This window comes from Salvelinus fontinalis, chromosome 41 (genome assembly GCF_029448725.1).
Source record: "Salvelinus fontinalis isolate EN_2023a chromosome 41, ASM2944872v1, whole genome shotgun sequence".
Classification (NCBI taxonomy): domain Eukaryota; kingdom Metazoa; phylum Chordata; class Actinopteri; order Salmoniformes; family Salmonidae; genus Salvelinus; species Salvelinus fontinalis.
In genome coordinates, this window is record NC_074705.1 from 5,197,031 (window position 1) to 5,210,300 (window position 13,270).

Sequence of the window (13,270 nt, forward strand, 5' to 3'; positions counted from 1 at the left end):
CCTGGAATTGGATTCAGTACAACACTCAGTTACCACAGAGGCCGCTGAAAGTGGCCACAGTACTGTAAAACCCTCCAGTCAGGTTGGTTCCTCTTTCATTATTTTCTACAGTAACCTTCTGTTGGGTCACTCCCCCTGAGACACCCTCAGATAGTGGGGTCACAGCCAGAGATCAGCCATTATTGACGGTGACCCTGGAGTTGGCTCTGGGATTCGAACCAGCGATTTTTCGGTTATTGGCCTAACACTCTTAACCACTAGGCTACCTGCCACCCTTAGGCTACTCCCAGCTAAATGGTAAAATAACAGAACGATGGGATTAATACACATATATAATTTAATAGACATGCTGTTTATGTAATACAATGTACCATTACAATTAGAACCAAATTATTATAATAAAAACAAATTATATAAAAATCCAACTATGTTATACTCAGTGGTGGAAAAAGTACCCAATTGTCATACTTGAGTAAAAGTTAAAGTTAACTTAATATTTAATGACTCAAGTAAAAGTTAAAGTCAACCAGCAAAATACTTCTTCAGTAAAAGTGTTAAAGTATTTGGGTTTAAATATTCATAAGTATCAAAAATAAATGTAAATTACTCAAATATACACTTACGTTTCAAAAGCTAAGTATAAATAATTTAAAATCCCTTAAATTAAACAAACCAGATGGCACCATTTTCTTGTTTATTTATGGATAGCCAGGTGCACACTCCAACACTTAGACATCATTTACAAACGAAGCATGTGGGTTTAATGAGTTCGCCAGATCAGAGGCAGTAGGGATGACCAGGGATGTTCTCTGTTTAATGAGTTCGCCAGATCAGAGGCAGTAGGGATGACCAGGGATGTTCTCTGTTTAATGAGTTCGCCAGATCAGAGGCAGTAGGGATGACCAGGGATGTTCTCTTGATAACTGCGTGAATTGGACACTTTTCCTGTCCTGTAACAGGTACTTTTGGGTGTCAGGGAAAATGTATGGAGTAAAAATAACATTACTTTCTTTAGGAATGTAGTGGAGTCAAAAATATAAATAGTAAAGTACAGATACCCCCAAAATTGACTTAAGTAGAACGTTAAAGAATTTTTTACTAACGGATTTTACACCACTGGATATACTAAAAGTTTCAATCACATTCAATGAAGAAAAAAAAAAATCACATAACTAAAACACTTTCAGTTTCACTTGTGTAATGCAACTAGTGTCTTCTACCCACTGGGTCAGTGGACTTCCCCCTTTTGCTATGACATTCAGACACAGTCAGTCACTACACATCTCCTAGGAAGAGGAAAGCCCACAACCCCTAACACCAGACTAACAATGGAGACCAGCAACCACCAGGAGGAGAATCGGGGAACTTCCTGCTGACACAATTACCAGAACAGCACTTCATGTGAGAAGCATGAGGTAAAAACTCTGAACCCCTATGACACACACATACTACTGTAATAGTTTTAAAATGTCTCACTCATAAAATGTTCACCTTATTCCCATAACAGAGTCATCATTTCCCACATTGTAATTTTTTAAAATGTAGATTGACTGAAATGTAATGTTCATCAAGTGTAGGCCTATTTATACTGAACAAAAATATAACACGTAAAGTGTTGGTCCCATGTTTGATGAGCTGAAATAAAAGATCCCAGAAGTTTCCAATATGCACAAAAAGCTTATTTCTCTCCAATTTTGTGCACAAATTTGTTTCCATCCCTGTTAGTGAGCATTTCTCCTTTGCCAAGATAATTCATCCACCTGACAGGTGTGGCATATCAATAAACTGATTAAACAGCATGATCATTGCACAGGTGCACCTTGTGCTGGGGACAATAAAAGGCCACTAAAATGTGCAGTTGTGTCACACAACACAATGTCACATGTCTCAAGTTGAGGGAGTGTGCAATTGACATGCTGACTGCAGGAATGTCCATCAGAACTGAATTGAATGTTATTTTCCCTACCATAAGCCGCCTCCAGCGTCGTTTTGAGAATTTGTCAGTTCATCCAACCGGCCTCACAACCGCAGACCACATGTAACCACTCCAGCCCAGGACCTCCACATCCAGTGTCTTCACCTGAGGGATCGTTTGAGACCAGCCACCCGGATAGCTGATGAAACTGAGGAGTATTTCTGTCTGTAATAAAGCCCTTATGTGGGAAAAAAAAACTCATTCTGATTGGCATGGGCCTGGCTCCCAAGTGGGTGGGTTTATGCCCATCCATGGCTGCATCCCTTCCCAGTCAATCCATAGATTGGGGCCTAATACATTTATTTCAATTGACTGATTCCCTTATATGAACTGTAACACAGTAAAATCGTTTAAATTGTTGCATGTTGAGTTTATTTTTGTTCAGTATAGTTTCTGGGGGTGCAGCATAAGCTGCCAATTTGTGTGGAACTATCTGTATTTGTAGTAGCCTGTTGATGCCTTTGATGTGGTGGCCTCTAAATTAGACTTTAGTTTGGCACAGCGCCTGTGAACAAAAATAATGTTACGTCAACAAACTATAGCTAAATAGATTTCCCATCTGTTTGTTTTTTTGCTATGACGTCATTCAGGTTCAGCCTACTGTGAGCCACAACAAAATACAAGAACCAACAGTTCCTTGTTCCTTGTCATTTAATTTACAGTAGATGTCACATTGTAATTGGCTACGGCCGGGAACCGAGACTACTCTATAGGCTTCCCGCATCAACAATAATGGATTTCCAAAAACATTATTGCACTTTCGTTGAATATGACTCACGTCACGTGCAACTAACGAAGCAATATATTATATGGTCCAACGTGAGAAACCATGAGCTTATGTCAACATTCACCAGCTGAGAATGAATACTTTTCTCATTCTCTTATGCTTGCTCTCTGAAGGTAAATTGTTTTCCATGGCTTCTGACTAGTGGTTGATTCTGCTCATATATGATAATATAGGTTAGGTTAGCAACATTTACCAAGTTTGACAGGTATTTGATTATTTTGTTTGTAGGCTAAACTGTATTAATTTACCTGTAAACTTGCCTTCTTCCATTTGTAGCGGTCTCTGCCAACGTCGTAGCTGGAGGAGACACCAGGGTTGACTTCAATGCCGACGCATCATATACCTGCACCCTTGCGGACCCGACAGGTGTGTTGCAAGTCACCTGGCAGAGGCTGTTCAAAGACGACTCGGTGGAGAATCTGGCCACCTACAGCAAGCGGTTTGGCGTTAAAATCATTGACCCGCACCGAGGCAAGGTGGTTTTCACGGAGGCATCTCTCAACTCGACGTCCATTACCGTGAAGAATGTAACATGGGCGGACGAAGCCTGCTATATTTGTTCCTTCAATGTTTACCCGAGTGGATCAATACGCAAGCAGACGTGTCTTACCGTTCAAGGTATTTAATGCACTGAATAATAACAGTTTTAGGGCTTCCCTCTATTGTTCTCTATTCAGTTGAAGTTATATTTTAATGTAAGTGATATTGTAACTCAAAATAATAATCGTAAATCAGCACAGGTACAAGCACACCTGGTCAACTAATTATCCAGCCCTTGATTAGACCTAGTTGAATCAGGTGTGCTGGTACTGGAATAGAAGTGAAAGTCACTGGGGGTATCTTCTTATGGAGCATTCATAAAGAAGTAAGTAATACCTTCAGTACATTCGGAAAGTATTCAGACCCCTTGACTTTTTGCACATTTTGTTACTTTACAGCCTAAAATAGATGTTTTGCTTTGTCATTGTGGGGTATTGTGTGTAGCTTGATGAGGAATTAGTATTTATTTAATCAATTTTAGAATAAGTCTGTCACAACTGAATGTGGAAAAAGGGAAGCGGTCTGAATACTTTACGAATGTACTGTAGATGCTTCACTAATACATTTTTAAGCTAAACCACCAATACAGGTAATATAAAGGTCCTTACATCTGGTGCTTCGCCAAATATAGAATAATCCTTTAGTCACCCTTTACAGCAGGACATTTGCTAAGGAGTGATATATCTGAATAATACAGTATGGGCGTGTAAAGGGTTTATTAGGGGTTTTATTAGGGAATAGAAACACTATGCTTTAGAACACCAGCTAACTGCAAATATAAATCACCATATTGGCATTGTTACATCACTGGCAGGATTTCCCAAAAATGTCTGAATGACCATGAACTCTGCATGCATTAATAAGGGACATTGGCTGGTGTCAAACCATATATGAAAACATGATACATATTTTGAAAGCAGTTCTTAATTGATCTGCCTGGTAAAATAAATAAAATCAACATGATCTAATATTCCCTGTTTCAACTATTCAAAGGTGTATCTGAAGTGAGAGCCACAATGCAAAAAGTCCCCAGCACTGAACCTAAAGCAGACATGGAAGTTGTGGTCAGCTGCTCTGCCACAGGTAAACCAGCACCTTGGATCCAATGGAACATTTCTGCAGCAGCACTCATAAAGACACCTAACAACTGGACTGTCATTAACAAAGACCAAACTGTCACAGCCAATAGCAACATCACCCTCCAACTGTTGCCAGGCTCAGGGGGATACGTGGACTGTATCATAAACAATGGGATGAGGACACAGAGACACGAGCGGGTCCTGCTTCCTATTCTCCCTGGAGAGAGGGAGGTTGAAGAGGGTACGTAATGTTGACGTATTATATACTTCTAAACCATACTCTTTTAGCGTGTCAGAATGGTTCAACCTGAAAATAACATTGAGAAAACATCGTCCCTAGCTCTATAAACAGAATGCCAAATTCATGATATTAATAATAAACATTTACATTTGGATACATGAATTTGGCGTTCTATTTAACAGGCTACATCACCCCCAGGGGCCTGTTGTGATAGCCTTGTGACCAGCGTCATCGTGCAATAGCGCGACATTCTGTTTCCTGAAAACAGAAGGCAGCGATTTCAGGCTGGTTCCAAGAGGCTAATGTTGTGATGCTATTAGTGCTGTTAGTAATGTTATCTCATCAGTTGGGTTTAATGTTGTCTACTATGGTAAAGCACCACGAGTCACTCCCTTTTAAAATCACACTGTAGTCAAGTGTTGTGTTGAGTTCTGGGTAGTTTCCAGCCCCTCAGGGAAGCTACGTGATGGATGATATGATTGGATAGATGGGATAGAACATAATGTCAACATGTTATTCAAACTGAATGCATTAAAAAGGAAGGGTGTAAAATTCCTTGTCTTTCTCTTTGGAGGAAATGCTCTCTCTCCAAACACATGCTCACTGGAATTTCATGTTTCATCTTCCAGATGACAAGAGGACATCCCCGTGGGCTGTTGCCATTCCAGTATTCCTAATCATTTCCCTTTTAGTCATCTTTGGTTGTGTCGAACTTCAAAAGAAAAAAGGTGAGTCCGCACAAGATTATCTGTAATATCTAATATCTTTATTTTAATATTCGTAGTAAGACAAATGGAATGAATTGAGTCATCAACTCTATATATGGTTCTGGCTTTTATCAAATAAACTGTGAGCAACGCATGCCTTAGAGCTCAGGAATGTTTATGGATAACGTCCTTTCCAGATTCACTGTAGTACAGTATAGTAACCTTCACATTCTATCTGGCAGGTTGCAGGCAAGCAGCGTTGGCAACCACAGCAGACGAGCAGGACCCTGTTAGGAGCATTGTGTAAACATCTGTCTGTTGTTGCTGACCGTGCTTATATGCACTGTAGCTGACAGCTGTTTTTGTTGAGGACTGGAGCACCTGTTGTTACTGAGCCTGGATGTTGAACCTTGTTGAATCATTCTTACACAGTCATAAATAAGCTAATTAACACATGCATTATACAAGCCATGATATGGTTAATGCTGTTTAGAGGTACTGAAATGGCACTTTTAGGTTTGAGAGATTGATGACCTCTTGTAGGTGAGTTTTGTGATATGAGGTTGGCTACCTGTTGCCTGGCTACCCAAACTTCTTGCTCCGGCCAAACGCCACGCCCAAGGACGTTCGTTTCTTCTTCGCAATGAGTCTGGATTTGAGTACCTCCCCAACATTTCACAGAATGCCAACACATTCGGGGGCCATCTGATTTGTCCGGTAACGATGGGTTGAGTCAGAGCTAGAACACACGTGGGTAAAACAGCAGTTTGAAAATTCATCATTGGCTGTTACTCTGATTGGTTAGAGACAATCCAATCGCTGAAGACATTGTTCTGTACAACACCCATCATGCCCCTCGTCACCACAAACAACTTCAATAATAACCCTCACCATATCCAGACTAAAGTATGTAGTGAAGGACAAAGCAGCGGAATAATTTAGTTTGAGTCGTCAGGCTAGGTTGCCTCATCTATTAGCACAGCACCACCTACTGTTTGAATGTACTTTATTATAACATACACCAAGTAGAATAGATTTATCTATTTATTTTATGGCTTTAAATAACCTATTAATCTATTTTATTTCAACCCATTTCAATATGATTGACCGTGTTGCACTTTTGTTCAAGTTAAGTTTACAGTGTATTGTTATTATAAATCTATGGAAGTACAGAGTTTGTTTTTCTTCATGTTATGTCAGTGTAATGTGTGAATGTATTTTAGACCTTAGAATGTAATGGTCATAATGATGATAATGTTTGCTCTTTGATATATCGTCATGTTTGAGTTCCTATTGTTATTTATTTTAAACATGGATGTTGCTTGTTGTGTTTGACCCCACTTGATTTGACACTGTTTATAAATCAGACTATTATTCTCACTTGATCTGTACAATGTTTAATATTGTTTAAGATACAAAAACATTTTTTATATGGATTGTGTTTCCCCCTTCTTGATATAAAACTATTCGCTGTATTTAAAAAAACACAAACTGCCCATTGTCACCTTACAGTAACATCACCATTTAAAGTCAGGGGTAGGTTTTTAAAGCTCTGTTTACAGTAACATCCAGATTTTAAATCAGGGGAAGGTTCTTATAGCTCTGTTTACAGTAACATCACCATTTAAAACCATTTAAAGCTCTGCGCCAGGCTCACTTGGCTATGTGTGTGTAATATTTCAGCTCCTTTCTGTTTTTTTACCTGAGAAAAGTTCCTTTAACCTTCTCAACTAAAACTGGTAAAACAATGGTTCTGACACTGACATTCTGACAATGGTTCTTACACACTATGGAAGAAAAACATTAAAAAATATATAAATAAAATCTCACCAGCTGAGTTTGCTTTTAGCCTGGTGTATGGGGAGGGGCCATATGTGATTCAACCTCATGTTGGTTGGACACAGAGGAGAATTCAAATTCCCTTTCTATAAGAGAACTCACATTTTCACCAGGTCTTCTGCACACGACAACTACCTGTTTATTATACTAATAGTCTAGTCATTTCTAAAGGTGAGCTAATTAGTTTTATGCATGATATACTGCATTTGTCAGAATTGTTTTCTGAATGTACACAATATTGCTGATACTATTGCTTTTCTTTATGAAATGTAGTGCTTTTTACAGGGGTGTCAAGCTCATTCCATGGATGGCCGAGTAACTGCGGGTTTTCGCTCCACCCTCGCACTTGATTTATGAATTAAGGTCACTAATTAGTAAGGAACTCGCCTCACCTGGTTGTCTAGGTCTTAATTAAAAGGCAAAAACAAAAACTCGCAGACACTAGGCCCTCTGTGGAATGAGTTTGACACCCCTGCCATAGGCTAAATTAAAGGTAAATTATGAATGTAATGTAGTGAAATGCATGTATTGTAGTGAAAGTCACTGTATAAACTGTATAGTGTACAATGATTTAATCAGTGAACAAAGAGGATTGATGTGTAGCGATAGTTCCTTATATTCACTGATGTCCACACATTCTGTAGTTGATGTTACTTTAATAATTCACCACATGGACCCATACCGCTGTCAGTTACTAACCCATACTGCTGTCAGTTACTAACCCATACTGCAGTCAGTTACTAAACCATACTGCAGTCAGTTACTAACCCATACTGCAGTCAGTTACTAACCCATACTGCAGTCAGTTACTAACCCATACTGCAGTCAGTTACTAACCCATACTGCAGTCAGTTACTAACCCATACTGCTGTCAGTTACTAACCCATACTGCAGTCAGTTACTAACCCATACTGCAGTCAGTTTAAAAGCCCCTTCAAACCTAACTTCCTCCTGCTCTACCTAGATGGCAGGTAGCCTAGTGGTTAGAGCATTGGACTAGTAACCGAAAGGTTGCAAGATCAAATCTCTGAGCCGAAAAGGTAAAAATCTGTCGTTCTGCCCCCGACCAACTGTTTCTAGGCCATCATTGAAAATAAGAATTTGTTAGTTAAATAAAGGATAAATAAGTAGACTAGTTCTGTACTACATCACAATACTATACTGCAGGAACCTCCAACCCTGTTCCTGGAGAACTACAGTGCTTTAGGTTTTCAATCCAACTCTAATCTAACACACATGATTTTAATAATTAGCTGGTTGTGAGTTGATTTAGGTTAGATACAACTGGAGTTGGAGCGAAAACCTACAGAAGTGTATCTCTCCAGGAACAGGGTTAGAGTATAAACCTACAAGAGGGTATCTCTCCAGGAACAGGGTTGGAGTATAAACCTACAGAACGGTATCTCTCCAGAAACAGGGTTGGAGCATACACCTACAGGAGGGTATTTCTCCAGAAACAGGGTTGGACAGCCCTGTTATATTGCATCCTAAAGATTGATAGAATTGTGTGTCTACTTTGGACCAGTAGTCAGTCCATCTTTTGAGGGGAAAGTGGAGTTTGAAGACGAGGGACTGCAGAACTGCTCTATCGTCATCAGAGGAGTGTCAAGAGGAGACGAGTCCTGCTACAAGTGTCTGTTTAACGCCTATCCAGATGGACCTATCCATGGCAGCACCTGTCTCCAAGTTAATGGTAAAATCTTATTGTATAATGTAATGAGTAGGTGTTGACAGGAACAATGATAATCAATGAACCTCAATATGTCATTTATTTGATTTCCCACATTAAATACCTGCAACAGTGTCCTGTCTACCTTACAAAGACACCAAGGTTAAGTGTGTGGTGCCTTCTGGTGGTGCCACTAAGGAGGTTTCTATGGTGATTCCAATCAATGATCAAATATCATTGGCTGGTGAAAGAGGCCATGGTTTGTCAATACATGCATGATAATTGGCATGATAGGTGTAGGTCAATATCAAATCTCCTATATCTGGATCAATGGAACCTCGGTGATTGTAATAGTGCCAAGTCATAGCATTGTTGTTATGTTACTCACATCACTAATATAGGATACTCCATTCAGTCGAAATATATAAATTACCTTCTTTTATACAGAATATCTCCTGAGAAACCAGATGACCTGCAATGTAGAAGGTGAGCTACATATACAATAACCAGCAGGCCTATGTGTGTCAGCCATTCAGTCCACTATTCAGTACCCACAATGCCTATGGATAGAAACAGGCTCCGAACCACACAGATGTGTGTGTGAGACAGTATGGTAGTCACTCAGTCCTCGTAACCCTCTAAAAGTTTCCTAAGATAGATACAACAGAATGGCGTAGATATTTATTTAAAAAAATATATACTTCTGACTGCATCTTTGTAATTATTTCTAATGTAAATACAGTATGTATGTAAATATAGTTTGTAGTTGGTTAATGATGAAACATGATAAATCCACACTAGACATGTTTGTGTTTTATTCTTCACTTTTTTATAAATCAAGTGTTGTGATAATATAGTCTACACAATGTCATAATATAGACTGCTTTCATGGTGTGTGTTGTGATATTATAGACTACATAATGTCATAATGTGGACTACTTTCATGGTGTACATATTTCTGTCAATGGTAAGTGTTTGGTCTGATGGGATTGTTCACAATCATTTTAAAATGAACCCCAGCATATCTTATCATCACATATTTAGTGGCATGCCTGTCATGTGCTTACCTTGATGTTCTGTCAGTGTTTTGTGGTCTTGTTTTGTAACGTCTGTCATTTTGTAACGTCTGTCATACATCTGACAGAACTGAGAATTTCTGTAGTCACAATATTGGATTTTGTCATCAGTACATGTAATAATGTCTTAAAATGTAGAGACTGTCAACAACACGTTGTCTTAATGTAAATGAACAAGATGGTCATCTCTGTACACCCATCGCAAGACCCAGTGGTTGATTCTTATTTATAAAACCCTCTTAGGCCTCACGCCCCCCCTATCTGAGATATCTACTGCAGCCCTCATCCTCCACATACAACACCCGTTCTGCCAGTCAAATTCTGTTAAAGATCCCCAAAGCACACACATCCCTTAGTCACTCGTCTTTTCAGTTCGCTGCAGCTAGCGACAGGAACGAGCTGCAAAAAACACTCAAACTGGACAGTTTTATCTCCATCTCTTCATTCAAAGACTCAATCATGGACACTCTTACTGACAGTTGTGGCTGCGTTGTGTGATGTATTGTTGTCTCTACCTTTTTGCACTTTGTGCTGTTGTCTGCGCACAATAATGTTTCTACCATGTTGTGTTGCTGCTACCATGTTATGTTGCTCCGTCATGTTGTGTTGCTACCATGTTGTTGTCATGGGGTGTTGAAACCATGCTGTGTTGTCATGTGTTGCTGCCTTGCTATGCTGTTGTCTTAGGTCACTCTTTATGTAGAGAGACTTATGTTGTCTCTCTTGTTATGATGTGTGTTTTGTCCTATATTTTATTTCATTTATTCATATTTTTAATCCCAGCCCCCAACCCCGCAGGAGGCCTTTTGCCTTTTGGTAGGCCGTCATTGTAAAATAATTTGTTCTTAACTGACTTGCCTAAATAAAATAAAAAATAAATAAAATCAGTTAAAAAGCACCCTTCAGCCTTATGGTGGTGCAAAATCTAAGAAATGTTGGGTCTAAAGAAGGTAGTGGATCTGTTGATGTGTCTGTGGTTGATCTTAAGACCTCTCTGTGGTGAGTGCTCTACAAAGACCCCAATCACAAAAACTAGGTTGCACTAGCAGAGGTGCCATTGTTTCTGCACAGGAGTAACACAAATACAAGCTAGACGACAGCAGCACTTCCTATGCTCAACTCTCAAGGCCCATTATAACCAAGTCAACCCAGTCAAATGAGCATCACTTTGGCTTGATTTACTTTTATTTTGTTCCTTTACTGAGTAAATAACGTTGCATTGACGTCATATCTGTAGTCGGTCTCAGCAGGCAGTGTCGGGTCAACGTTTGGTTCTGCAGTTGGTCAGTATGTGTGGAAACGTATCCAGACTTGTTCTGCTTCTGGTGCTGTGGGGTCTAGGCACAGCTGTTGATGGTAAGAGAGATCCCATGATCTATTTAATTTGTACACTAGCCCTGAACTTTACAGTAGGACTTACAGGAGTTAGACCTACACAGTACAGTAATAACGACACTGTATTGTAAAGTTCACTACAGTTTTAATCCAGTTACTCAACAAGAAGAAACTTTCCTTTTTACTTCACTACCACTAGCTACTCATCTTATGTTTTATCACAAGCAACACAAAAACAGAATGGCAACTATACAAAACATTCTCTAAGATGATCAACATCACATTTCCAAATTCTGTCAAATATGTATGGTTTAATATGTATGGTTTAATATGTATGGTTTAATATGAATGGTTTAATATGAATGGTTTAATATGAATGGTTTAATATGAATGGTTTAATATGAATGGTTTAATATGTATGGTTTAATATGTATGGTTTAATATGTATGGTTTAATATGTATGGTTTAATATGTATGGTTTAATATGTATGGTTTAACTCCAGTTTATTATTGAGGGTGGATATGGGGCTTTCCAATTGATGGCTTTACCTTTTTTTTGCAGCAGCAGACGCAGTAGACCTAGATTACAAAACATTCTATGATATTGATCATCAATATTTACATTTCCCAACAAACATCATTGTGGGGATGAATGGATATAAATTCCTAGACAAAATGAAATGATAGCACATACATTATCCCAGAATGGTGTCAGTTTGTCACAGGACCACAGCATATGTAACAGGGTCCCTTTGTGCTTTTTACATCTCCAACAGAGATGTGACATTTCTGGGTGACTTTACATGCATTCTGGGTGACATTACATGCATTCTGGGTGACATTACAAGCATTCTGGCAGGAGTATAGTAAGTCCTAGGAATGATCTTACATTGCATTAGTTAATGTCTTAAGTTGTAGGAGCAGGTATGAAAATGTTCACATATCTGTGACCAATGGTTCTCCTCAATTTCTTCATTTAGATCTGTTTACCATTTGTTCCTTGTGGGTTCTGAACCATCAGGTAGAGTTTCATCAGCCCTTGATATAACTTGCCAATCAACTACTTTGTCATAGCAGCTTCTTTCAGTATGTTTTCTATGCTAGATGCCTTAGGTTCATCCAGATTCTGTTGAAGTGATTGAATATGATTTCTGAGTTGTGCGAACGTAAAGAAATCAGCCTTTGATAATGTAATTAATTGAATGACAGTAGAGATACATCATAGTAAACATGATAAATATTAATGATGCCACTTTGGAAGTAGGACTTCAAGGGGTCATCATTAAACGCTGGAGGTAAGGTGGGGTTAATCCAAATAGGGCTGACTGGCAATATTGGTTCTTTCCACCTCATGAATTTAAATACATTGCCCCAAATATGAATGGAATTGAGAACCATTGCATTGCCTGTTTTTTCCTTCAACGCCTTGGACCTGAAGTAGTGAATATATTTTAGATCATACAATGTTACATTTGTGGCTTCGATACTCCTCCATGTCACAAGTATAACAGTCCTGACCTGTTTTATGTTGTTTTTATGTGTTTATGGTCAGGGCGTTAGTTTTGGGTGGGCAGTCTATGTTATTTGTTTCTATGTTGGTTTTGGTTTGCCTGGTATGGCTCTTGATTAGAGGCAGGTGGTTTGCGTTTTCCTCTAATCAAGAGTCATATTTAGGTAGGGCATTCTCACTGTTTGTTTGTGGGTGATTGTCTCCTGTGTCCGTATGTATGTTCGTACCACATGGGACTGTAGCGTTTGTTTGTTTCGTTTCGTTTCGATGTCGTCTGTTTCCTGTACGTAAGTTTATGTTTAGTTATGTAAGTTTATGTTCAGGTTTCGTCAACGTCGTTTTCTTGTTTTGTAGTTTTGAAATTGTTTTGTTTCGTTTCGTGTTGCCATCGTGTTTATAATAAAGATGGCTTATTTCCCACAAGCTGCGTTTTGGTCTGAAGATCCTTCTCTCCTCACCTCATCCGAGGATGAGGAGAGAGACAGCCTTTACAACAAGGATCGTCTCCTGTC

The 13,270-nt window shown here is 39.0% G+C and overlaps 1 protein-coding gene across 1 annotated transcript; it reads left to right on the top strand.

Annotated features, from left to right (window-relative positions):
- Positions 1 to 2,784: 2,784 nt before the first annotated feature.
- Positions 2,785 to 7,085, top strand: LOC129840312 (OX-2 membrane glycoprotein-like). The gene is made up of 5 exons (XM_055908114.1): positions 2,785 to 2,794; positions 3,039 to 3,380; positions 4,296 to 4,622; positions 5,252 to 5,350; positions 5,572 to 7,085. The coding sequence occupies exons 1-5, from the start codon at positions 2,785 to 2,787 to the stop codon at positions 5,634 to 5,636; spliced, it is 843 nt and encodes a 280-aa protein (XP_055764089.1). The 3' UTR covers positions 5,637 to 7,085.
- The last annotated feature ends 6,185 nt before the right edge of the window (positions 7,086 to 13,270 follow it).

What these genes read in the sequence shown, in the direction of transcription:
- LOC129840312 (XM_055908114.1), top strand. An exon ending in AGAGAGGGAGGTTGAAGAGG is followed by an intron (nt 4,623 to 5,251) that starts GTACGTAATGTT and finishes TTCATCTTCCAG; the next exon opens with ATGACAAGAGGACATCCCCG. An exon ending in CGAACTTCAAAAGAAAAAAG is followed by an intron (nt 5,351 to 5,571) that starts GTGAGTCCGCAC and finishes TCTATCTGGCAG; the next exon opens with GTTGCAGGCAAGCAGCGTTG.